This window comes from Anopheles coluzzii, chromosome 2, assembly GCF_943734685.1.
Source record: "Anopheles coluzzii chromosome 2, AcolN3, whole genome shotgun sequence".
Taxonomy (NCBI): domain Eukaryota; kingdom Metazoa; phylum Arthropoda; class Insecta; order Diptera; family Culicidae; genus Anopheles; species Anopheles coluzzii.
In genome coordinates this window covers 120999821-121025944 of record NC_064670.1, presented here as the reverse complement: position 1 = coordinate 121025944, position 26124 = coordinate 120999821, and the positions used below count along the sequence as shown (strand labels likewise).

Genomic DNA, 26124 nt, shown 5'->3' with positions numbered 1-26124 from the left:
CCACACAATGCTGAATAACTCCCTAATGAGACACATTTTAATTTCCATTTTTCTGCGGAAATTCACACAAACGAACGACACGGCACGGACACGAACATAAAAACTTTGTTTATCACCGAGAAAACCGGAGCGAGAAAATAAAACGAAAGTCGTTTGGCTGGTCTGCCGTGTTCCCCCGTCCAACTTACCGCAGTGGAAGTCCTCCTCCGTGATCGAGCTAATTGGTTGACCTTCGAGGGCGGGCGGCGTGGCGCAGGTTGCACCGGCCACCAGGGATTTCCGGTTCGGTTGCTGCATCGTCCGAACGAACCAGAGCAGCGAGCAGTCGCACTCGAGCGCATTATCGTCCAGCCGGAGCCGGCGCAGGGACGGCAGCCGCTCGAAGCTTCCCTCCGGAATGGTCTTAATTTGGTTGCCGTGCAAATAGCTGTCGATTTGGGGGAGATGGGGGATGAGGGAGAGGGATTATTGGAGGCGGAGTGGACAAAGTGCGATGAGCATTAAAAGCGGGAACAGTTTATCTCGAGAGGCTGTCACAATATTTATCGTCCCGAAAGCGACTGTCGATGGTTTCGGGGGCCACGGGATTGGATTGGTGCAGGTGCAAATCAACTCGCGCTATTATTTTGGTGCCGTTTTCGTTCGCTTTTCGCGTTACGGAGAAACAATTTACCAACTTCCAGTGCTTGCTTTCGAGTGTTGAAACAAGGGTGGCAAAATTACGGCGAAGAATTAATGGTCTTGCAATCATGAGATAGAAACACAAACAATGTCCGTAGTAAACGGTGTCATTGTTGTGGAGCTTTTCCAATTCAATTGTTACTACTGTGAATGCTAAGCAATAACGACCCTTGCAAGAAGATGATAAGGCAAAATTGACACTCATTTAGGAATGGAAAACAAATTGCATAACTTTAGGCAATTCTCTGGCAGATGATGTCATGCTTCATAAAAGCGCCTGAAGCTAGGCATACTTCACGCATCATCAAACTTATCGTACACTCTTTATCGACTATTTAGACTTATTTTCTTTTTCACTTGAATTGAAGTGATTATTTCGTTATCGCACCCGCAAAACAGAAAAGTTTCAGCGGTTCAGTGGTGTTTCGATTGAGCGCAAAACTACTGCGTCAATTAGCGTCGATTAGTTTAACATTTTCAATTACAGGCTGCAAATAGTAACAACACTGCAGAGTGGGTCGTTCAAAAACATTTTCCCAGCAGTACAAAGCAAACACTGCAAAAACGAAACAAACTCCTGAATAAAACGTTCATGAACTTTAAGCATGCTTCAAACACACGGAACGGGAGCAAACATGGGCGGCAGGAAAAACGGAGTAAATATCGTTCTTCCAGTGCTGCGATAGATAGGCTGGGCATGCGGCGAAGGGCACGGTGTAAAGGTGGGTACTCGAGGCGGGGTGTTTGCTTTTAATTGCCCGCCTTCGCCGTTCACGTCTTCAGTGCGCACCGAAGACGATTTGCGCTCTGGACGAGAGGCAAAACAAATACAAGCGCAACGCCGAACCCAAAGTCTGGCCCGGCTGGTCAGGCTCTGCGTGAGTGAGGTCTACAGAGGCAACCATTTCCGTGGAAAATGGATGGGAAAATCTTAAACCTTTTAGGTCCCGCTTCTTGGAAGTGTTCTTTCTTTTCTACTTATTTCAAATCTTGAATGATTTTTCTTCATATTTTTTTGCTCCATTTCTTTCCAGTAGACATTTTCCCGGGAGAAGAGAGTCTGTGTATGTATTTGCTCATTTATTTTCCTCTCCAGCAGGCAATCGAGATGTCTTTTGTGTTTTGTTTTGAAAGTGAGGGTACCAGACAAAATAAAGAGAGTTTTGCAAAGAAAAAATCGTTCATTTTTTCTGCAAAAGAGGTTCAGCTTTCATGGAAATTGTTCATTGCAATAGATGGTGTTTATATCTCCAATCGATCTTTTGCATAGACTACCTTTTCCTTGTATCTTATTTCAATCGGCGTGTTCAAACAAACAGCAAGAAAATCACTGTTTTGTTCAGATATTCTACCAATCTTTGCAGCGTTAGGATTCATCCCTTCCTGCCCAGCAAAATGAGCGGAAGTACAACTATCAAAGCAACATCCGCTAGGTATTGTCGATGTCGTTCTCCATTTTCTTTGCGCGTTTCACAAACAATAACAATCAGCGAACATGCGACCGGATATTGTTGCCATCCACCCTTCCTGCCCTTCCATCCGATCGGAGAAGGCGGGGGTGTAGATCCTTTCCCGCCGCCTCAACAATGAACGCCCGCCAGAAACGGGCGAAGGAAGCACAGCATCACATCTCTAATGTCGTTGTCACCGATCGTCACTCACACCCCGACGGCAACCGATGAGTCCGTGACAAGGCGAAACCATCCACATCACGTTCTTTAGCCAGCTTTTTCTGGCTTTCTGGCCCTTTCTTCCATATCCAAGAAACATGACACGACCGGGTTGTGATGGGTTTGGTTCACTTTCGACCTGCCCTCGGGCGCGGCCATGTAGTTGTTGTCTAGCGTCTATGTTAGCGTTCTGCGCTGGCTGATTGGCGTACTGTTGTTGCTGTTGCTGTGCAGACACGATTCGCTTCCGATGCTGCCATGCTTCCGGTTTTAATCAAATGGTTAATATTAAAGTACCCGGGGCGCTTAGTTTAAATTAAAAAACCGGGCAAAACTTTCCCCGGCAATAGAGGAAACAACCAAGCACGAGTATCAGAACAGATACAGGCCATTAAAAGATTAACTTTTATCCTCCCGAGAGCATGGAGCAGGAGTTGAAGCAAGAAAAGTATGCCCTACAGCGCTACCGGCTAACGGTTGAAGTTGTGGAAGAATGAGTGGCTCTGCTCGGTGGAAAGAAAAAACTACTTTCAAACTAATCAGTTTCCAATCAGGTGATTGTCACACGCACACATGCTAACAGCACACGAGAACGCACAGGAGGGGATACAAATGGTAGCAAAATAAAGAACGCACTTGAAAGCTGCTCAGAAAATGAAGGTTGAGTTCATTAATTAATTTTCCACCGTCCGGAGTTCGTGCGTGGAATTTGGAGTAGGTGTCAAATTGAAGACTTTTCTCTACCCCTGGTATAAGATCCGTAGCAATTGTACAACTGCCTAAAGCAACAGACAATCGAAAGACACACCCCATTCCGTTCTAGGATGGTTTCACCACCCTGCAAAGATTCATCCGCAGCCATGTTTCGTACCTTTCTGGTGCTTCTTACACCCCAGGACATCGTTATATTAATTATCCGACAGTGCGGCGGAAAGTCTGTGCTTCCGTTCTATGCGCCCAATGGTTACATTAATTAATCCGGAAACAAGATTTATGCAATGAGCGCGAGCTCACAACACGTACTTCGGTGGCTCATATTTGCGCGGATTATTGCTGAGCACCGAATTCGTTGCTTACCATTTCTGCCAACAGAACTCAAAGTTTTGTTTAATTGGTAGCACACTGAATGAGTGAATATTGGATTTGGAGTGTTTTCTAGCTGCACACAGTCAGATTGTTTTTGTTGCGCAAGTGTAATTAGAAATAATTAGCGTCATTTGTAACAGTTTAATGCGAGCGGTCTAACATAATGTGCTTTTTGGAGGCGCTAGACGTTGAGCGAAAATATGCCTTTTGACATTAAAAATGGCATTCCAACGATTCACAACAAGGCTACAAATGTTTGTTTTATGGTCTGTAATTAAAACTCGAGCTCTGGAACTAAACTGATTACTCTAACCCGACCTTTGACCTATTCGTGGTCGATCAAAACCACTGATCTATTCTTAAGAACGATAAACGAAGTTAGCAAAAGCACTCTAAAACAAGCAACGCAATCGAATCTCATTCGAACGAGATGAAAAATTACCATTTTCACCATCCCATTGAGCCTAGCCGGTTGATTTGCACGCTGCACCGGTTCAGCCGTTTCGTAGGAAATCGCTTCCTTCCACCTGTCGGTATACTTACAGTCGTTCCAGCGAGGCCATATTGCTGAAGGTTTGTGGTTCCAGTCGGCTGAGGTTGTTGAAGTGTAAGTACCTGTGAGTGCGTTTGTTATTGGTAGGAGGTTGGTTTTTCGATGCATTCCACCACAACAAACCGACATTCATTTGGAAGGTGCATTTTTGTGCGCACGACAGCAACCATTTCCCCCCCCCCCCCCCATCGGAACATGGAATGAAAATGCGAAAGAGAATAAAAATCCCAACCATAAGAGGCAATTGTAGAACGTCGCTCCGGTGAATAGATTTGCAATCAGTGGTTCATCAAGTATGCTGGCTTACTGCAAAAGGGACAGAAGGCGATTTCGACTCTACCGGAGTGTGTTTTCTAGCACTCGCGCTTTGGTTAACGCGTCACAGTTACCGGCTTTCACCGACGAGGAAGAGGCAAAAACGTGCCCTTTCATTTCCGTTTCAGCAATTTCGTTTTTTTTTTGGGCAGATTTGAGCAAACCGGCATACTTGCGCGTAGTTGGAGTGAAAAATTCATCAACCAAGCACGGGATGAGTGTCACTCGGCTTGAAGCGCCCGCTAAGAAATCGATCGAGCCCGGGCCATGTTTGCGTACTTACATGCTGTGCAGCCGGCTCAAGGAGATGAATGCATCGGCGGCGATGGTACCGATTCGGTTACGGTTGAGATAGAGATACTTGAGCGATGGCAGGTCCCGGAATGCACCTGAGTGGATTTTCGTCAGCTGGTTCTCGTTAAGAAAGATCGTATGCAAATGCTGCAGCCCGTCGAACGCACCGGTCGGTACCTCGCGGATGTGGTTGTACCGCAGATCGCTGTGGGTGAAAGAAAGAATATGGGTAATTGCAATCATTAGCATTTTGCGTCGTGGGTGGATGGATTACGTTTTAGAGTTTCAAGGTGAGTGGAAGCTGTGGGATTTTTTTTTGTATTGGTGCTATAAGAGAAATATTCTAATGGTTGTGTTAGCGTTGGGTCAGGTACTTCGTAAATATTTAGACATAAATGTTAAATTCAAGTATAGTTTGTCGTGTAAAATAAACGCAAAATACATACAGCATCATAAAAACGCCTAAAAGTATGCAATCTACATAACATAGCAATCTACATCCACTCAGCATCCAAGTGTGTTCAATAGATTATCATAATTTCACCTCGAAATTGATTATCTGTACGAAACATTTCAAACAAATTCAAATGAAGGTACAATAGCACCCCGAAGCAAACTTGTGCCAGTTCATTTGAACAGAAATAAATGAGATTGCATCTCCCCTGCTCGACACAGAACACACTTCGCTTCTGTCATCAGCGCAGGTGCAAATTTATGTGCCGATTGTCTCCCATGCATTCGAAGCAATCTTCACAAACCGTTGCCGCTCCGAATGCAAACGATCGATTCAAACAACATCAAGTCAAGCGACTATCATCTTGCGAAGATGGGAAAATAATGCAGCCTGAATAGAACACACACACACACACACACCGACGTTTGCCCTTCGTTATTTCTCCTTCTGACATGGCAAACTTACTACTGAAACTGAAGGGATGATGTTCGTGTTGATGTTTTTTTTTGTATGTGTGTGTGTGTGTGTGTGTGTGTGTGTGTGTGTGTGTGTGTGTGTGTGTGTGTGTGTGTGTGCTGATTCTCATTCTCACACAGTCCCTCCTTTACTTTTTGCGCTGTTCCTATTCTCCTGCTTTATCTTGTGGAGAAAAAAAACTTTATTCTGGCTTCGGGTTTTGCACCGGAGCGAGTCTGTGCTTCACCGGTAAGTAAAAGCAAATCTAACTTTGCTAACGAAATATTCATATTTTCATTTCTTTGGCTCGCTCTCTCGTGGCAGGAGAAAAAGTTGAGCGGCAGCTGGAGCAGCCTGACAAAAGGGCAACTCCCTGTGTGTGTGTGTGTGTGTGTGTGTGTGCGCCCTAAAAAGGGCCGTTCACGGGGCTTGAAGGAATTGAAAAGCAAAGCGAAAAAGTTAAGATTTTCATCGTGCACACACACACACACACAGACCGAGAAGAAGGCGAGTGCGACCCACGAAATGGAGCAGCGGAAGAATGAAAGCAACGCCACATAATAAAACGTACGACTACACAAATCCAAAACCAAGAGAAATGGATCGTTCTTTAGGGAGCAAAAGTTTTGCCAACTCGCCTCCCCAGCCTACCATCCATTCGTTCATCTGCCAACTCCCCCGTGTGCTGTGCAGGGACAAATCTAAGCGCGCTAACGTTATTTAAAGTGGTTCCCGTCCACATGGAACCGTTCAGCACAAGAAATGGGGCATTCCACAGGTCAACAACTGAACGCCGGTTTTATGAGGTTTTTTTCTCTCTCTCTATTCTGTGCCTTACGAGCATCTTCAAGTAGTTTGACTTGGGGTTTGCTTTGAGGGACAGAGTTGAGCGTAATGCTGCTGTTTCTGATTGCTACTGAAGGTTGTAAATGTGGTCTGGATCGAGGCTTCCTTTCAGCTATCCACGGGATATACATTCTTAATGCTGGATTGAATAATATGGCTTATTGGACTTACTGGATATAAGAAAATATACCACCAGATCCTCTTAACCCTTGCTTTGTGGGAAAGTCGGATTTGGAGCCGTCTTTGCTGTTGAATGCGGAGTAATTATTCAATCGGAATGAAAGTATTTAGATGAGATCCTTTTCAAATTCTAGTCCTGTATATTGTGATAGGATCTTGAAGCTACAATGTCCTGAGGAAACTGAAATTTCATAAAAACGCCTTAAGTTATGCAATCTCCATAACAAAGTTATTGTTTTAAAACTAATATTCGGTTTGTTCCTAGTATGTCGAGGATGAATTCTTCCCAAATTCGTCCAAAGTCTGTTCCCAAAAGTCTGTCATGAGCAAAGGCACCAATCTATGATTAAACCCCAACTGCCACCGATTGAAATTTCATTTCCAATCCAATATACAAACAATAAGAATAACCACGTCGTGCCGTCTACCAAAACAACACACGTTCCTTGAAACGCAATATCAGTTTGCCCTGAAATTCCTGTCTAAAATGACGTTCCCGTTTGCCCGTTTGGTTCGTTGGAGACAGAAGACAAAAAAAGATTCTCTTTGACCGACAGTTGCTCCGACCAAGCCAGTTTATTAGTCGTTCCCCGAAAAGTCAAACGCAACGGTTGGTGTGAAAATAACAATTCGAGCAAAATGACCCTGGCTATTCCAATGTTTTGAGCTTGTTGGGGATACGTTGGGGATGGCAGACCCCACTAGACGTGAAAGTTGATCAGAAAATAACTTATGATTTTTGGAAAATAATAGACACCACTCTGGACGACGAGTTTGCCGAAAGTTTATTCCAAGTGTTTTATGATGTCTTGCCGAATCGAGTCAAATATACTACCACTTCCCGAGGCGTAGAAAGATGTACTCCTCTTGCAAAAAGGAGTTTCCTGCGCTTGAAAGAACTTTCACAAAAGTCAAAACAATTGTTGAGAGCCCGAATGTGCCCCAAAAACTATGCCACTACTCTGAACTTTCCCACTACCCACAATGGCCATCAATAGTCTGCCGTCGTTGAACTATGCCTGGTGCAGGGATGAGGTTTCGAACACTCTCCGCTACGTTCGTTTGTTTCGCGCTGTGAGCTATTATTGTGCTAGAAAGGAGGGACTGTCGATGTGAAGAATATGTGTCCTCGCTTCTTTTTCTCCCCTCTCCCCATCTCCACGCGTCTTACATAAACATGTCGAGTCTAGACAAGTTTATGGCTCGAAGATGAATTATACCAACTCGGGGCTCATAAGTGTTTGGCGTAACCAGGCAGTGTTGAGAGACCGACTCGTAAAATCGATCCATCTTATGATAATATCATATGCCTCGCCCTTCCCTCATTGCAAAGCACCACAAGGTGGAAAACTCTCACACAAGATGGCGTTTTCATTACGACCCCTAGACACTACACCGTTTTATCTAGCGAAACAGGTTGTGGGAGCAAAGTGGCTAGCAAATACGGAGTCTAGTAGGGTAGCGCTGGCTCCAGGGTACACAGATGTTAAGTTTTCAGCTATTTCCGAACGACATACAAATTACTCACGATGCTCCGGTACAGCGTACCAAGGGAATGTACGGCACCGCATCCTATTGATGCCAAACACTCCCCCCCCCCCCCCAGCTCCTTTCCCTCCCGCGGGTGAAGTTTGTCGTACGGAAGCGAGCGCCATCATGTTTGGCGAGATAGCCCTGCTTCGCCGGAAGATCGGGTTCTTTGCAAAGGCGGCGAGGGAGTGCGAAAGAGAGTTAGAACTTAATTTACGCTTGCATAAATAATTAACTTATCGTACCCGTGCTGTGCAACACCCGCCCCGATCTCCCTCGGGGTTAGCTGGAACGAGACGGAGACGAGAATCAGTGCGATTGTGCCTGCGATCGTCGTCATGTGCAATACAGATGTGCGTTTTGTTAATATTTATCTCGAGGGAGGTTTGGTTGGGCGCACTGAGGCATGAAATTTATGAGCGATTCTCCGTAGTTGTGTCATGGTTTTGCCACTTTTGTGGTTTGAAGTGTACTGGTAGGATTATGCAGACTATCTTGGGAGGATTTGGAAAAGAAAATGAACAATCGGAAAGTCACATCCAGTAGGCATTAACATTGTGAAAGGTGAAAGTTCTATTAATAACTGTAAGAATGGTTCTATAAAATGAGTTTTATGTAACTATGAATAAAAAATGCCTCAAACGAATAGAATGCGATACGCATTACAGATGCTCAATTGCTATTTTAAAATTTTTTTGTTTTAATTTTCATGCATCCAGAAAATGCTTCAACTGTTCAAATGAGAAGTCACTCGTTCATTCATCTATAGAGATCAAATAAATGTAAAATTGCCAAGCCAAACAAAGATATGTTTCGATAAACAGCAATGAGATCAAACAATTTTTTTTCGCATTTGTTTAACCTTCCTCGTAACAACTGTGTTGCTGGAAACGGTTTGTTTTTGCAGCTCCCTTTTTTTACTCGACAGTTTACCTTTGCCGCTTGTGCAAAACAAACCTCAATTGCGTTTGCAGTACAGCAAACGTTTTCGATTGTGTTTGCAGCAGCTGAAACAATACCCTAGTGGCACTAACACCAACCAATGCAAAAGTACTGAAACGAAAAATTAGCTTACAGACCAGCCGGCGTTCGGTTGGTTAGGAAGAACAGTAAAAAAAAATAGAACAACCTCTGAATTGCATTGCAAGAAGCGCTAGCTGCGCTGAGGTGCAGTAAAGGAAACCGCATGGTAATACAAACCCCCCTGCTGCTGGGGGTCACCAATCGAGGCCAATGAGCGGTACCCTTACTCGATTATTTACGTCCCAGTGTAACCACCAGGTCCACTAGACCAAAGTGCAGTACGAAAAACAGCTCACCAGCTGTATCCCGTACCTTCACTTATTTACTTTAAAGCAAAACCCACCCACCAAAACGGAGAGGAGCACACGCGCGTGTACGTAAAAGGGTGAGCTGAGAACCGGGAGGATACAAACACATTTCCCCAAAGTGTTCGGGTTTGTAACCGGTTTTTGTGTGCATGTTTGTGCACGGCCACTGCCACGGCAAGCCAGCAGATCAACAAAGTCCAGGAAAATATGGACAGCAAGCCCCCGAAAGGACATCGCCGATAAACATTACCACAGACCGGGACGCGTTCGGTAACACACGGCCGGTGCGTCTGCTCGCTCTGTCCTGCACTTACGTGTGCTGCCCGACACGCTATCGAACCATGGCAGAAAGGACCGGCAAAGTGTAAATGTAATTAAAATTATCCTCTTATTTATTGTGTCCCCAGCGGGAAACTGACCGGCAACACACAGGGCTGTGTGTTTAGACAGCGCACAGTGGGATGATTTTAAATTTGCCGCCGTCCAGTGCTGGACTTTGGGGGTTGTCCGGTGTGGTACGAAACATGACCGTGTCACCATTTGCCGGCTGTTTGCCGCTGTATCTCCTCTTTTCTCGTTTGTAGGGTTGAGTTCAACTTTCAGAGCACTGATAACATTCAAGCTCAATAAAACATAAGCTGGAACAGAGTGTGCAAGGGCCAGAATAAATGAGATTGGTGGAAAAGGAGGGCACTAGACGTTGTTGTTTTTTTCTTCTGATAAAGTCAGTTAGAACTTGACCAGGCGCTTGCACAAGACACAGGATGCTTACGAAACCATAAAATCGGATCTTGCTGTAGTAGTAATTGAGTGTGGAAAAGATTATTCCCAGTTCTTTGGCACAAAAAAGCACCACAGACGATGATGGGCTGATGAGTCAGGAAATAAGCAAGATTTATCATTGGATGAGATCTTTGCGAGTTGGTATGATTTGTGATTGCATGGTAAAGGGTCGCAGAGTATGATACTATCGAAGCAATTAATGCTCAATTTGCTACATCAAGGAAATATCAAATATAATGTATAAGGGATGAAGCAAATGTAGACAACGGGAGAGTTTAATTTCCCATGAAAACATTGATTATGAATAATGTAGAGCCTTTTGGAAGGGTTACTGCATATCAATTACACAATTCTTTGAAGATTGAGTGTTAAAACGCCTACAGTTATGCAATTTACATAACAAAATTGTCCAAATTAAGCGATTCATTCGTCGCTTGAACTTTCTTGTGCAAAGGTAACACTGACTTCGTCCTGACGTCCGTCATTATATCTTCATCGTTGCAAAATGTTCAAAGTACAGCATTCATCATTAAAACTACTCAAAATTCCATCACACGGTGATGGCTCTCTAACTTCAACAACATACTGTCCAGATGCTCCAACAGCGAAATGAAAAACGCAAAGTAAGTGTAATCATGAGTAATATTTTAGCGAACAACTGGCAGATGTATGTATGTATGTGTGTGTGTGCATGACCTGCAACCTACGTTGATTACTTTGCACGGTAACATTCTACCACCATTACGCATGCCAACCGTAAAGCCCCAAGGAGCCCGCACTAATCGGCTTAACGTCACGGTGAACATTCGTCTGATAATGTACATTTTTCCTACCCCGTGAACTGAGCCCCCTTTTTTTTTACAACATGTCAAGTGACAGCGAGCAGAACCAGCGGCTTGAGCGGCTCCTAAAAAGGTGAAATAGAAGCTAAAAGGGCTGGACGAGCGACGTGCTACCACATCATCCCCAAACATCATCAAAGCGTCGCTACAAAATGAGTATTATTTTTTAGCATGTTCTATCATCGTTCAAGCCTTCATCAGTGTTGCTGGTGTGTGTGCACGGTGCCGCACGGTTCCATCAGCCGTGAGCGAATGGGGTGGTGAGATTGGGAAATGTTCACCGGGTGTAAACATAAATATTGCTCTCAGGTGAGAGCAACGTCACCCGTGTGGTGGCGTGTGGGCCCGTGTCGGTGGCTCGAAGGCACTCTGGTACAATAGATGGAAAGCTTTGCCGTCATTCCCAAGCGTATCACACCCTTCGCAAGAGTCAGCCATTTGTTTCAGCGTCTCGAGCGCAAACTGTGTGATAACGTGCCATTTTTTTGTTGTTGTTCTGTGTGACCCAACATCCCGTACCTAAGTCTAAAATGGGATCCACGACCTGGGAGAAAAACAAAGCTTCCCATATTCCCGGCGGTTTTCGTCAGAGATAAATGAATGTTTACGATTTCACCTGACATCGTGTTACGCTTGCCAGTGTCTTCGAATATCAGCTATCGAGAGATGGGGGAAATAAGCAATCCCGGCGCCAAGCGAGTCTTTTGTGTAGCTTAATGAAATCATGGCACCAGCGAAGAATCGAAAGGCGTCGCTCTACTTTGCCTACAAAACAGAAAAAAACCCTCTTGCTCTTGCCGGGTATGCAAATTAAATTGTCTCCCACCCGCTGTTCTGTGCAGACGCTTGCCTTTGATGCCGGTGCAAGTGAAAAACGAAGTGGACAGGGTCGGCTTTTGATCGACTTAAAACAGTAGCGAAAACTATTCAAGTGTGCTTTGGCTGTGGATTTTGTTACAAATAATCGGGCGGCTCCATTAGCCATTCATGCTCGATTGAGCTGCAAAGGCCAAAGGCACGGTACGGGAGTCGGATTATGTTCGCATCATTTAGCGCCAACCATGACGAGAAGCTTAAAACAGTGTTTTCTGCCTGATGGACACTGGAAGCTACATAATAGATCAGCTCGTAGGGTCGTCTGACAAAAGGGGTTTCGTTTTTTAGCTTTAGTTTCTGTAAATATTTAATTGATCTCGAAGAAACTTTGCTGCTGATTAGCTTTTAATGAAATCAAAATTGAACATCCAAAGGTAAGTAACTTTTTTTGAAAGTCCATTTTAAGTCCAAATTTACTTAAAATTGTTTTTCCACCTGGAACCAAAACCACCTCGTGCTTTATCACTGTCTCAATCCCTCATTACTATCATGTTAACAGCAAAGCGCTCTTATTGCACATTCTTCATCGCCTTCCTTTCAGTCCCCACTGAACCAAAGGCATTCTTGAGCATTTCGAATCGTTTGCCCTTTGACGCGCTTTTATTGTTAGGCGAAACCTCTCACCCGGCAACATCAAACGCCAGCGCCAAGAGTGCACAGCACAAAAAAAAACGTACATAAAGCCACGTCAATTCCAAGAGCATGAAGGGCTTGTGCTCAGCGACCGGTGTTTCAGCACAGCACAGGGGACGTTTAATTTGTTGCAGGTGTTATGAGATTTTTATGGAGTTAAGTCCGGGCTAAGTCCGGTAAAAGTCGACACGCTACGGTCCAAAGGGTCGAGTCGAGGGTTCTTGATGCGATGACGGCTCGGGTTAAGGGCAGACCGATCCCTTTCGGTACGGTCGTGGCACCACGCGGCAGTGGGCGGGCTTAGACCACGACTAATCTCGTAAATGTACGCATAAATCAGCACTGGCAGCGTGACGGGCAGCGGCACACGGCGTGTCGTAAAGCATGAATACCTTCACACTTCGCTTGCACCATTAAAGACCTTACTTTTGGATGGCTTTCTTAAACGTTGAACGTACAGGTATAAGATGTACTGCGATTCGAAAATAGATTACTCCAATAAGTTGTTTTTCGTTTCTTGTCTTCAGTGGTCGCAAGCGGCCAGCAAAAGCCTTTCATCGCTTGCATCAAATTGGTTTTACGACCGGCAAATTGATTCGCCATCGCTTTACCCAATTAACGCACGGGGAAAGATACTAGCGGCTGGATGGATGGAAATTGGTTGCAAGCATCGATCGTTTTGAACTGTGCTACAGGGACGCATAATCTAATCTCTCACCTCACCCGCATAAAACGATGAAGGGCATAGTGGTTTTCGTGACCCTATCGCCCTAATCATCGCCGTTTTGATGCGTGGCTTTTAGCGTGGGCCGGTGCTGATTACCGGCATCCCACCACCGCGATGCAGCAATTGATGAAAGAAAATTAATAATTTTGGGCAGCTTGCCAACATGGTTCAGGGGAAATCATTTCTATTACGTTTGGTGGGTGAAGTGAGTACGCCGGAGAGAGATAGAGAGAGCGACGAAGCGCGGTGTATTTGGCGACAGTTGCTCCGTACTAATTGGTGTTTAAGGATTTCCTTTTAATGAGACATTATAATTAATAATGGATCGGTTGACCCTTTTGATGAGTTGTTATCATAGCGTAGAAGACATTGAAGCATCAAAACTAACTCTTAACGCTTTTTTAAGTCTGCAATAACCATCGCTAAACAAGAAGGGAAACAAATTTTTATTTAGTGTGAACCAACATTTGATAATGCTTTTCGGTACAAAAAGATGGACACACTGCCGGCGTAAAGTAGCATCCTTATGTAACGCAAATAAAACATTCTGTGGCGTGCGAAAAAAAAGAACATCCCACAAGCTTATCCTTTTGTCACTGCGGGTCAACCATATAAACTGACAAAAATTACTGCCGCTCGGGGTCGACCCGACCGGGTCGTTAAATTTGCATAAACTCCGCACACTACCTGCGTACGGCGATACGGCACACTGTCGCAACACTGTCCTCAACCAAATAGAAAGAGCAACAGCAGAAAAAAACAACTTCTGTAGCATCTGTTGATGGGATTTATGGAAAGACACCGCAAAAATGCTAAGCTAGACGATGAAATGAAAATCAGTCCAAAAAATAATGCACACAAACGCACAGAACCAAATATAGCGACAGCCTGTAGGTCTGGGAATTGGGCCACATCCGAACACACATGCGGAACATGCGATACAAGGGGAAAAGAAGGAGAAGGAGAAGCTACTCACATTATGCTCGTATCGGGCGGCATTTCCGGAACCTTATCGAGCTGCTGTTTGACGCATCGCACTGTTCGCTGCTGGCAGGAGCACTTCTGCGGACATCCGAGCCCCTCGGCCAGCCCGGCGACCAGGGCGACGATAGTGGCAATTAGCAACAGCCTGCCGTTGTTACCGCTAATCAGCCGCACCCGGTCCCGGAGCACGTGGCCGTGTCCCATCGCGTACGGTTGGTGCACTTCTTCACGTCTTTTTCACTCACCGTTCGCTCGACTACAGGCGGCGGGGTGGAGATTGACTGCACCCGGTTTCCTCGTTCACTCACTTACACTTGCCTTTCTTTTCTAGACTTTTGCCCTGAGGGTTTCTAGCGCTGACCGATAAGCATGTGTCGCGGACACTTTGCTCCGACAGAACAAGAACGTCCGGAACGTTCTATGTGCACCGATACGGCCCACACTCTCACTAGCACACACGCACACACGCACGCACACTTTACAATTGCTTTGCTTTCACTCTTGTTTTGCTGAACCACCAACTAAAGCGTTTTAATTATGACAACACCACTTAACCTTGACCGGAAATACATTTCGCAAAGAACGATAGAGAAAGTTAAAATTGCTTCTGCTTGTTGTCAAGCCGAGTTGGATATCAGATGGAGATTAATAATTCGGCTTAAAGAAATGTATTGCTCTTGACCAATTTGTCTTTTTTCACAAACACCAAGTCCTCAGCGGAACAATTTCTATGCGAAATGCAAATCTGAGCAGTTTTTATGGAACTGACTGACTGCAACTGTCGAAATGAGCCTAAATGTATGCAATTTTAACGCTTTAATGCTGTTATTTATGCATTTCGCAAAACAAATTCGCCTTATTGTGTTCAGTAGCTTACTGATCTTAGTTTTATAAAGTAAAACATAAACTATCTAGCTACTACACGATTCCACAAGCCAAAACCTTAGCTGGAAACCACTTTTCATTAAACGCAAATCAAATATTAAGCAAATTTTTACGGCTGCGCTCATCATGCAACTGCGCTGCTCTCAATCACACGAGCGAAAAGGCCCCAACTTTCCCCATTTATGCTGGCCGACTCCATGCACCTAGCAACAAGCCTACAAATACACCGTGGTTCGTCGTTCGTGCTAGAATGCGGCTGCAAACTTTCCCAAAAATCGTGCCATCGTTGCATTTTCTCTTTGCAGAAATTCTGAACGAATAACAAAACAACGAAAGGGAGAAGCGAAAAAACTCACACACACACACACACCCTGAGCTGCACGAAAACTTTTCCCCTGATTGTTGTCTGGTGGTAGATTCTTTTTATTTATTTTTTTGTTGACCAATTTTTCCTTTTCCTTCGCTTCATCCTGCTGCTGTGTTGGTGTTGTACTTCGCGCCCGGCCGCACTCTGTTTGTCCGCTATCGGGTGCAAAATGCGGGTGTTTAAATCCGCTACCGACACTACACCGACCCATTCCGTGGGCATTCCGGGGCTCCGAGCTTGGCGGCGGTTCGGATCCGTGTCCGTGGTAAGCCTTTTTGCGACGATCCCTCTGTTTGCGAGGGAGGGAGGCCAAGCCATTCCTTTCTTGGGCCCGGCGCTTCATTTGACGCAAAATGTTCTAACAGTATCCGGTCGGTGCAAGCGTGAAGGAAGTGTTCCAGGGCAACCCGGTGTCTGAGTGGGGTGGGGGTGTGAGTGTGGGGCGCGTTCCATTCTCTCGATGCTCAGTTTTAATTAGCAAAGTTTCGGTGCAGCCCCAATCGGACCGGAAACTGAAGCCGCCAGCACGCTTCCAGTATCCTCGCACCCGTTTGCCGACGGTTCAGGTGGCAGAATTTCCATCAGGACAGTGTGCCGGAGATCCTTTGCCGGTAATTGTATTGGCGCATGCATTAGAGGACGGCGTGACTGCAGCCCCCATGGAAAAAGGGACCAGAAGGGATTGTTTGCTTACGGAAATTGTATCGCCGTCCCAAGAAAGTGGTTCAAGTTTTGTGCGATTTTCCATGCACCAAGCTCCCCCCGTTCCCTGATAGCACGGTCTGTGTGCTTCAAGCTGTACCATTACTGGAAATTGAACAAAAAAATAGGCAGACCTACAGACCAAAGTAATTGAAATGTTCCCGCCTTTCTGGTGACAACTAGGCTGTTTATTTAATTGGAATTGCACGCAACAATTGTAAGTTTCAACGGATTGTAAAATAGTTCTGGAAATAGCTTCGTGGTTGGAATAGTTTTTCCGGCTGGCAGGGAAAACCGCATCGTTGTGTGTGTGTGTTTTTTGTCCTATTTGGGAGAGATTTTACCAGACCCTTCCATAAAATAAAGTCACCGCACGTCTACGAACGAGTTGAATACCATCGGAAATATTTTATACAGCGTAGCGATGCTTTGCCAGTATGTGTTGGCCCTTTTTTGTAGCTATTTGAACCCCAAAAACCCTTCGCAAAACCACAAGGATTTATCAGAACATCAGTCGATAGGATGGAACAAGCCAGCCGGTGGGAGAGCATGAGGCAGAAAAAAAGCTCCACCAAATGGGAAAGCTAAACCGAAACCAACCCATCAAATCGTCGGCATCCGAAGCGGTTCAGCTTCCTTTGCGCCCGAGCGGTGAATGTTCAATCAGCGAAAGAATGACTAAATCCGAACAAGAATGACGACCACAACAACATAAAGCCAGTCGCCGCCGGTAAAGCAAACCCTTTCAGTTCGGTTACCGCAAGGCAACGGGCGGGGTCGGTGTTCGGGTGAAGCGGTGCTTATAAAGATAAAAGCTCAAACCGGGCCGGTGTGTCACCGAGGCCGGGACGAAAGGATGCGTTGTTTAGAATCCACTCTAGGAGCCGATCGCTATTCCCGTGCGCTGTCTAGTAACGGCCTGCCCAGGATCAAAGCTAAACTAGTGAACGTTGGCCGCCTGGGAAAGCCCTTTTTTTTTCGCCAACTCCCTCTATCCACAATGCTTTGAATAAAAATGAACAATCAACGATAAAATTGGGGGCACGTATCGCACGAGATTCATTGCCGGGGCGTAGAGTGTCGGGCGGACGTGAGGAGATACTGAGTGGATCTGGTTGTGTTGTGCACGAACAGTAGTATCAATGTTCAAGCAAATTAATCTTAAATATACTTGCTTCGTGCATCTTTAAAAAAGATGTCTTGTACAACACTTAACACCATAAATAAATTCAGCTTAAATCACAACTACATGACTCTATATACTTGAAAATGTAAAGTGCAACAAAATCCAAGATTTGTAAATGGAGTTTTTGTCCAAATCATATTCTGCGTTTGTTAAATAATCGGCAAAGTTTTTCAACACTTTTGATTGATGATAGTGAGTCAATTAAATTGCATATTTATTTTTAATGTTCACTTTTCATTATCAAACAACATTATCAATTTACGCTAAAATCTCTGAAGAGTCCTTCGGAACAGTTTATATTGCATTCTTCGTCCTCAGCAGCTAAACAACACTCATTACAGTTAATGATGCCAACAACGTCTGAACGAGCTGCTTGAGCACTTCAAATCACGCCAAGCACCTCGTGCACGCCACCACCACTATCAATTCAACAACTGATCCCGTTTAATCCACCCACTAAACCACTCCATTAGTGCATCCCGACCGGTGCTGTCTTGCCTTGGTATCGGAGCCGCACAGCCCGGCATTCCCGAACCGATTTGTATGCAGTTAGCAGACAATCGTCGTGTAAATCCTCCCATGCACCAGGCGACCGATCCAATTACTTATCATCAAACAGCAGCCGCTTAAACCGCAGACAAGGATCAGCTCCTTCACACGTAAATCACGGCCACCGACTGGTACGCGCGTTGCACAGTCTGCACCGATGCTCTAATGCGCCACGATTGATGACATTGACACAGAAACTGTAAATGCCACAGCCCCACTTTACGGGACCTCATCGCAGATGATGCGATAATCTACCAGTGGTCCACGACACGCGACAATTAATTGTAATCATCTGCATCGTTTACTTAAACCCCGCACGCACTAACGGTCATGTCACTTTCTTTGATGCACTGTTTATACGAGATTGTGTCGTCCAATGTGGCCGTTTGTCCTTTAGGATCAAGCAGACGAGCCGTTGAATAATTAAAGATTTAGTATAGAATACAGTAATAGAAAAAACGCGCACACACACACACAACAACACTTTACCAATCTGACAGAAAGGGAGTGACACCTTTCACGCGACGCACTAACACGCACTCGCACTGCACGCGCACGGACGACGATGTCCAACTGGCATCGGTTCACAGCGAACTGACGGCAAGAAGCCAAAGATGGTACACATTTTCCAGCATCGCTCAATGAGTGGCACACGCGCTCCCTCTCTCTCTCTCGTTTTCCGTTCTGCTCACAAGATGTTTCTCCCGCGTGAGTTCCTATTCCTGTGCAGCGTTGCACTGTTTGGCGGACGCCGGCATCTCGTCGCCTGCTGTTGTCAATTTCATCCTCCGATATCGTTCCCAACAGCCGGTTCGGCAAACTGAGTGGCCCAGCTCAGCCGGCAGGCACTCACACCAGACGGTCTGACGGTTTGCTGTACGTGGTGCGGATTCGGCTTCCTGGCATGCCGCGACCGGACAGACGCTGTTGTTGCGTCGGTATGCAATCTTTTTTTTCCCCCATTTTTTCGACTACTGATGCTGACACTTCTGACCCGATGCGGCAGGGATGTAGCTTCACTCTTTGCACATTGTCTTGGCAGATGAAGCAAGCCAGCAGAATGAGTCGAGCTGACCTACTGATGGCAGATTTTACTGCTAAAATATTTAACACAGCGATAAAGTGCATGTTAATATAGCCAATGGGATTTTAATTTCCAATGAAAAACTATCTTAAGCTTAACTTTTTGCTTTTTTCCTAAACATCACCCGCATCGTCGAAGAGAGTGCAATGGAAAACACGGGGAAAATTATATTCATGAAAGCGCTCCCAGCAGAACGAGTGCACATTTATGCACCAAGGACGTTTGAAAGCACCGCTTTGATGTGAAGCCAAGTCGGTTTTCCTGGAATGCAATCGATACAGCTCCCGCGACTTGTACAGTAATTATCAAATGGTAGCAACGGTTACCTCCTCTACCACACTGACCTTCCTTTGAGTCTTTTTATAGGAAAGGTATAGAGAGCGAAAATATAACGAGACAAAAACAGGATCCTTTTGTGGTCAGATGAGCCCAACTCCCGTGCCTTGATCCCTACTGACCGCCATTACAAATGGGAATGTACAGAAAACAGCGGTTCTAATCAAATTCATCTCCATTTTGGTCACAAACACTCACGCCTACACCGTCGCAGCAGCATTACACTTGTTCACTTTCGCTTCCGCTCCAATCGGACCGGTTAACTTTTGCTCGGAATTTCAAAACGATATTAAATTACTTTCCTCTGCGTAGTTGTAATGTGCTGGGAGGCAGACAACAATGCAGCGCAAATTGTGAGACGATGGAACGGGGCCACATGCCATGACGCTCACGCGTACATCCCTGTTGTAGTAGTATTACTGGTAGTAGTAGCAGCAGCAGCAGCAGCAGTAGGTCAGGAGAGTATGTTGATGAAAAATTGTTTCGCAATCAAATCTTAAATATTTGTTGGTTTCAATGGCTGCACCGCTCGTTGATGAGAAGGATGAAGGTTGAAGGATAATTGGCATTTCTTTGGCTGCCAGGCTGTGATATTGCAAAATTGTTGCGGGTTTCATGAAGATGAGCAACATGGTGTTGGGTTGATAGACGCTTCAGTTTCTGAAGTATTGCATACTTTTCCGAAGAAATTCGGTTCCAGACAGCAGCTCTTGACGCTGTATAAAAAGCTGTTCGGATTATTGAGTTATATTTGTCGTGATTTCGAACATTCAGCTTGATGTGTTCTTGGCTTCTCAAATTACAAAAATCCCCTGCACTACGTAAAGCTTCATTCCAACAACGAACGATTTCATCGGTAAGCCCTTCCTAGAACTGTTAAACGATTGTTCAATTATTGAGCCACTTTGAAAATTCTTAATGCTCACAATTTATCCCTCTTTCGCACGAAAAAGTTAAGCTCTTCATCCACCCCATCTCTCTCCCTCCCCCCCGGGGTAAATCACAAATATCCAGCGTCTTAGTAAAGTCTGCAACCGCATCAACGTACGCGACGCGCAGCGCAACGCAGCGTTGATAAAACTTTCATTAACAAACTTTGCGTTAGTTACATCACTTCCGCCTGCGCGGTCCTCCGAGGGTGGAACCACTCTCCCTCTGGTTCTACCTTCCCGAGTAAAGGGAAAGCTTTGCAACTTGCAGCCACCATTCGTGCGGTGTTTTGTTGTGCTGCTGATGGTGGCGCAAAATAAATTATTTATATTTTCTTAAAATACGTTTTGCACAAAAAAAAATAAGCTCAATAAACTTTTCACCCGCTCCCCGGTCTGGAGCTGGCGGGCATTGTTGGATGGGATATCTCAACCATTGTGCTGCCAGAGGGTGATAAGGGATAAGGGAGCGTCGCTTTTTGTGCATACCGCGATGGCTATCGGTTGGGGGTTTCGAAATTTTGTTGCACCAGGTTTTTGATTGTTGTGCACGCGGTCACGTGGTACGGACGGGACGAGGGAAAGGAGAAGGAAAGGTTGTGCTGGATTTCTAACGGGCGAGCTGCTTTCTTAACACCGGCAAAATGTCGCCATTGTTTTGGGAATGTCGACGTTGTGCGGCGGCGCTTCCCGGAGGGTGGAGCGCATTCCGAAAAAGACATCCGAACGCAAACATTCCGTCCGTCCAAGCTTCCCAAATAAAATACGACCTTCGTCTTGGAGTGAACCGAAGAGGTACGGGGCTTGTAGAGCGGAGAGGACAGAAGGGAGAAAGTAAAAATAACTTCCGGATAAACTTTGTCCATCCTTTCCCTTCGCCAGAGCGGGCGATGAAAATGGACTTGACAAAGTAATGCAGGAAAGGAAGCAGCATTTAAGGTAATTCCAAAACAAACTATCACGGCGCGACGACGACGAAAAACGGAAAAGCTGGACTGAACCGGACCGGTTGAGTTTGTTTGTCAGCATCATCAGCCACAACAAATTCTCGTTTGCGAGCTTTTTTTTGTTGTTGTATCTGCCCATGCACAGCTCATTAGCCACCGGTGGCAGTTGCTGTCGTGGGTTAACTTTGGCAGAGTTAGGTGTGAGGTTTGGTTTGTGTGTTTTTTGAAGATGCAACAGTTTTCCTGAACGGAAAGCAGCACTTGAAGTCACGTGGATAGGAAATTACTACGCTTTTTGCGTATTATTTTACTGCACTCTGTGCCATTTAGTGAGGGGATGTGCATAAAATACTTTATGAGGCACTTACGATACGAGGAATTGCAAAAACGCCCAAAAGTATGCAATCCGTTTCACAAAACATTCCTGTTACGACCGAATCACCCTTACACCTTTTCCATCGAGGTCGAGAGAGTTTAATATTTCAGGTCTTGTTTATTTACGGAAACCAACCCTATCGAACGCAACGATAACGGCCACAAAATGGCCTCTGTAGCCTATTCGCCAATGCACTCATAGGTCGTCTTTTTCTCTCCTTTTCCCATACAGCACGTATCCCACACCCCATGAATCATAATTGACCAGAAGCCATTAAACGCCAGTTCGGATCGGTCGCTGCATCGGGATTAATTAAACGAACCCATTTTCCATGAGCCTGTCGGCATTGGAGAACGCAAAGACAACACAACATTTCCCAACTTTTGAACACACTAAAGAGGGTGGTAGAGCCGCTTCTTTTTTTTTTTGCTCCTTTGCCATACTCGCCTGCAACTGGCATCGTGCGTGTGACGTGTGCACGCAGTCGGACGTGTTTAATTTTTATCGTTTTGCAACATTAATGCAGTCTAGTCACATGCGCTCGTTAGGTGAGCGTGTGTGGTGGTACATTTTAAGTGCCGCACATCGCAACACTACCAAGCGAACGCGCACGAATGTAGCGAAAGAGCGAGTAATAAACCGCACCCGTCCTTCCACCCGTCTGGTTCCACACACTGACCACGCTCGCTCAACATCAAAGTCCCGACCTCCGTGGTACGCAAAGCGAGCGCGCGCAACTGCACATCCACCTTCATGCGTTTTTAATGCGCAATGGGTCGGGTGGCCAGCGAGGTTTCCAATGGGAATGGGCATTAAACATTTATTCATTATCGCAACGTCAACTGAGGTTTGTACGTCCGCTTGCGCCGTTCCCCACGCACATTAACCGTTTGGACATTGCGGTCCTTTGGGAGGGCCGTCGTTCGGTGCGTTTCTTACCGGCTGCATTGTGTGGTCAGCGTGCTCAAATGTGTACTTATTAAATATTTGATTGTGCGATGCATTTCGAAAGCTGAGATTGAACGGTGTGTTGCAGAGCGAAGCGACAGAGAATGGTCAAGAATGGGTGGGGTATTTTTGCAACAACCATTCCTTTAATGCCTTAAATTCGTCTATCTCAACGCTTTAATTTGAGCCTTTTGTTCGCATCGTACACTGCAACCGAAGCACAGCCCCCGCTTTCAGCAACAAATTTTAGACCAACAGTTTCAAATTCCACAATAAACAATGCCAAAACCGATTTCCTTGTTCGTTCGGGCGAACCACATCCACATCCAGGGAACAACAGCAGGCTCGTGTGGTTCCCCAGCCGCACGACGAGCTTGCGGTGCCTCATCACAAAGATTGAGATGTTTCCCGGCCTGAGGCCGGGTACTCTATTCCTAGGCGCGCACCAGCTGGCTGCCCGGCTGACGAGAAGAAGACAGGTCCAACCCAAAAGCCAGCAGAAATGCAGCAGAGATCGCCAACGAGGGTGCATCGCCGGGTGACCGGGAGGACTCCACCAAGCAGTGCCCGTTCAAGCGCCAAGAAAGCCAAGCCAGGGCCCGTCGTGGACCGAAACCCGAAACAATTCAACATTCTCATAAAGACCACTCTGCCGGAATGCAATGCGCTCATCCCAAAAACGTCGAAGAACTCATCAGCAGCAGAGCGGACGGGTTTCTGTGGCCAGCCTCAAGTGGCTGGCCCTTTTTGGGGGCAACAATTGGTTTGGCGTTGGAGAAGCGTGCAGCAGCAGCTTGAACGAAGTTGAAGTTGTTGGTGGAAAAATATTGCTAAACAACTTCCGCAAAACAAACCGAGGTTTTGTGCAGCATCCACACAGCGGTGCTGACAAACCATACACACAGTGACTTGTGGTTGAGACGGATCGGGTTGGTTTTTTGGTTCGTACGATTCGTTTCTGTTGCATACACTTCCAGGCACAGGTGTCATCGACTCAACTGGTCAAGTGTTGGCATGCTCTAACAGGGAAACAGAGAGCTCTTTAAATGTTTTTCAACGCTCTCTCAACATTAAGTCTGATTAGAAGCAGCAAAAAACGACTGCACTCAATTTATGAAACTATTTTAATAACTTTCTATTTATTGCACGAGTTCACACACAACACTGGCTTATAAAAGCAACGATAAATAGCTCCAAAAACACAATCTCCTACAAAATTACACCCCAACAAACTGCAGAAGACGTCAGCAACAACCAGCAGCAGCAATAGCAACAAAAAATGAGCTTCCCTTTTTATGTGCCCACGGTCGTGTTGTGTGGAGAGTGAAGTAGGAAAAAAAGATTAACAAACTAATATAATGAAAATTTATTACACTTCCTGCTCGGGCGAAATGAAAAGAGGTAATTTTGCCTCCATTACAATAAAAGGCAACATGAAGCAGTGGACAGGATTTTGCCCGAGACGGACCGGGACCATTGTTGGCGTTTGAAAGAGAAGCAGCAGCAGTAGCAGCAGTAGAGGCAACAAGAGTCAGGCAACGGTGACATGGTTCATTGCGACACAGGAAGGAAAGTGAAGAGCAATGACACAAAATTACACCACGACAATCTTCGTCACCGGTAGTAAGGTTTGTACTGTTGCTTTTAAGGCAAAAAAACCGGGATTTTAAAGCCGTTTTTTGTGAAGTGCTTTGCAGTCTCGCTTTTCAGGATATTTTTGTGGTGAAATTGTAAGCTATTTTTATATTATGTGCTTTATATTATTTTAAATAACGTATAAAACAAGAGAATAAGCGTTATTCATTTTGTGCACGAATAACCTCCGGAGAGCTTCCTGCTTCTAGCCTTCAACCCGTTTAGGCCTTTCTTTCTGTGGGTTTTTGCATCCATCTTCCCAGCAGTAAACCGGGCAAACCGACCAAGAAGTGTACTTCGCCATGATGAGTCTTGAATGTGTTTTTGGCTTCCGGCAACAGTGCTGGCTTTGCTCGCTGGCTTTTTGATTTACGAGCGCCACATCGCCGGTAAATTGTGGTCAGGGCCCGTTGTTTCGCCCAAACACTGCTTGCTTGCGATTTGTTACACTTGACCTAGAACTCGTGGCCCTTCGCATCGCTCATTTTTTGACACCTTGACACAATACTGCCAGCATCCGTCGCTTGATAAGCGAGATCTATGATGATTATTTGGTTCAGGTTTTTAAAAACCCAAAGGAAGCAATGTTATTGTAACCCAAAAGAAGTGGAATGAATATGCATTCAAAACATTGAGCTGACATATGGAGTAGAGGTAACGTATTAAGGCTGGGGACATTGTACGTACTCGCTAGTGTAATTTAGATTTTCACTCGCGCATCTGGCGACGGCTGTTGGAAGCTTTTTTTGATCATCGAGGGAATGGTCATGCCAGATCTCAAAATAAAGTATTATTTTCATCATTTTTCGATGCTAAAATGGATGAAATACTTGCACAACATATTCACCTATCAAATTCAAAGCTTTTAAGTAAATTTTAAGTAAAAAACTGGAAATATAACATATTTTCAGAAGCGGTTTTCAAATTGCGTTTCAAGGTTTCAGCGGAAAGCGGAAGGTTTCAAATTGTTTGGCAAAGTGCTTCGGTCAGCCGCCGCCAGTTGCATTAGTAAAAATTGAAATTACACTAGCGAGTACGGACAATGTCCCCCGACCTTTACATGCTATGATAAAATGAGATTTTTCTTCTTATTTAAATTGATTCCAGTTCACTTCCTTCACCGCAAAACTGCAATTATTTCCCAAAAAACAAGTTGAAATTGAAATGCGCACGGCTCACTTCGTCTACATGCTGCAGGTACATGCCGTAAGGAACTGGTTCTAATATCACACGCTCTATACGGCAAAGTTTAACTGGAGGCAATAAACAACCATTTAACAGCGCCATTCGACAGCCATATTTTGTAACCAGTGTTACCAGTGATCCCCTCTTAATATCCGAAAGTGTCGCTTCATTCAAACCTCTCCGACACACTCGACACACCATCAGCATATCGAGCACCAGCACTCCAGTATCACTTTATCCCGCGGGCGAATATTTCTCATCAACGTTCCAGCACACCCGGTTAAACCGTTTCCATTTTCACACCTGCCCCCAAAAACCCCTCATCTACCACCGCACATTCCAGAGAGCACTCCGAGTGCAGATATACTTTTACGATTACAGCGCTACAGTGTTCGTTCGTTCTTTCGTTCGTGAGCCGCAAGGATATGCTAAGCCCAACAAACATGACCTCCCTGACGCCCACAGCTCAGCACTCAGGTGAGGCAGACAAGCCATTCGATTGGAAATGTACCATCCTTCCCTTTGTGCAGTGTCTGGGCACGATTGGCCCACTGTCCATCTGGAGGGGGTAATTTATTCAATTATGTAGTTTATAATTTCGACCTCTGCATCTCTGCGTCTGGCTTCACCTGACCAGAACCATAACATCCGGTGACGATGATGATAATGACGAGCAGGGTTCTCATCGTCCCTTCGAGGAGGGGTCCAAAATCTAATGTTCGGAGTTTTCGAACGATCAAAAGTTAATTGAACG

At 45.4% G+C, this 26124-nt stretch overlaps 1 protein-coding gene across 4 annotated transcripts in view; it reads right to left on the bottom strand.

The window, feature by feature from the left end:
• Positions 1 to 18535, bottom strand: part of LOC120961651 (peroxidasin) — a 37690-nt gene extending 19155 nt beyond the window's left edge. For 2 of the 4 annotated variants that reach the window (XM_040385571.2, XM_040385574.2), the window contains exons 1-5: positions 18420 to 18535; positions 14234 to 14796; positions 4589 to 4804; positions 3981 to 4052; positions 189 to 427 (exon numbers count right to left, since the gene is read on the bottom strand). In XM_040385571.2, the coding sequence (XP_040241505.2) occupies positions 189 to 427; positions 3981 to 4052; positions 4589 to 4804; positions 14234 to 14445 (739 nt within the window). In that variant the 5' untranslated portion in view covers positions 14446 to 14796; positions 18420 to 18535. The remainder of the gene's footprint in view (positions 1 to 188; positions 428 to 3980; positions 4053 to 4588; positions 4805 to 14233; positions 14797 to 18419) is intronic. The other 2 variants (XM_049606667.1, XM_040385573.2) reach the window with 2 other exon arrangements.
• Positions 18536 to 26124: the final 7589 nt, after the last annotated feature.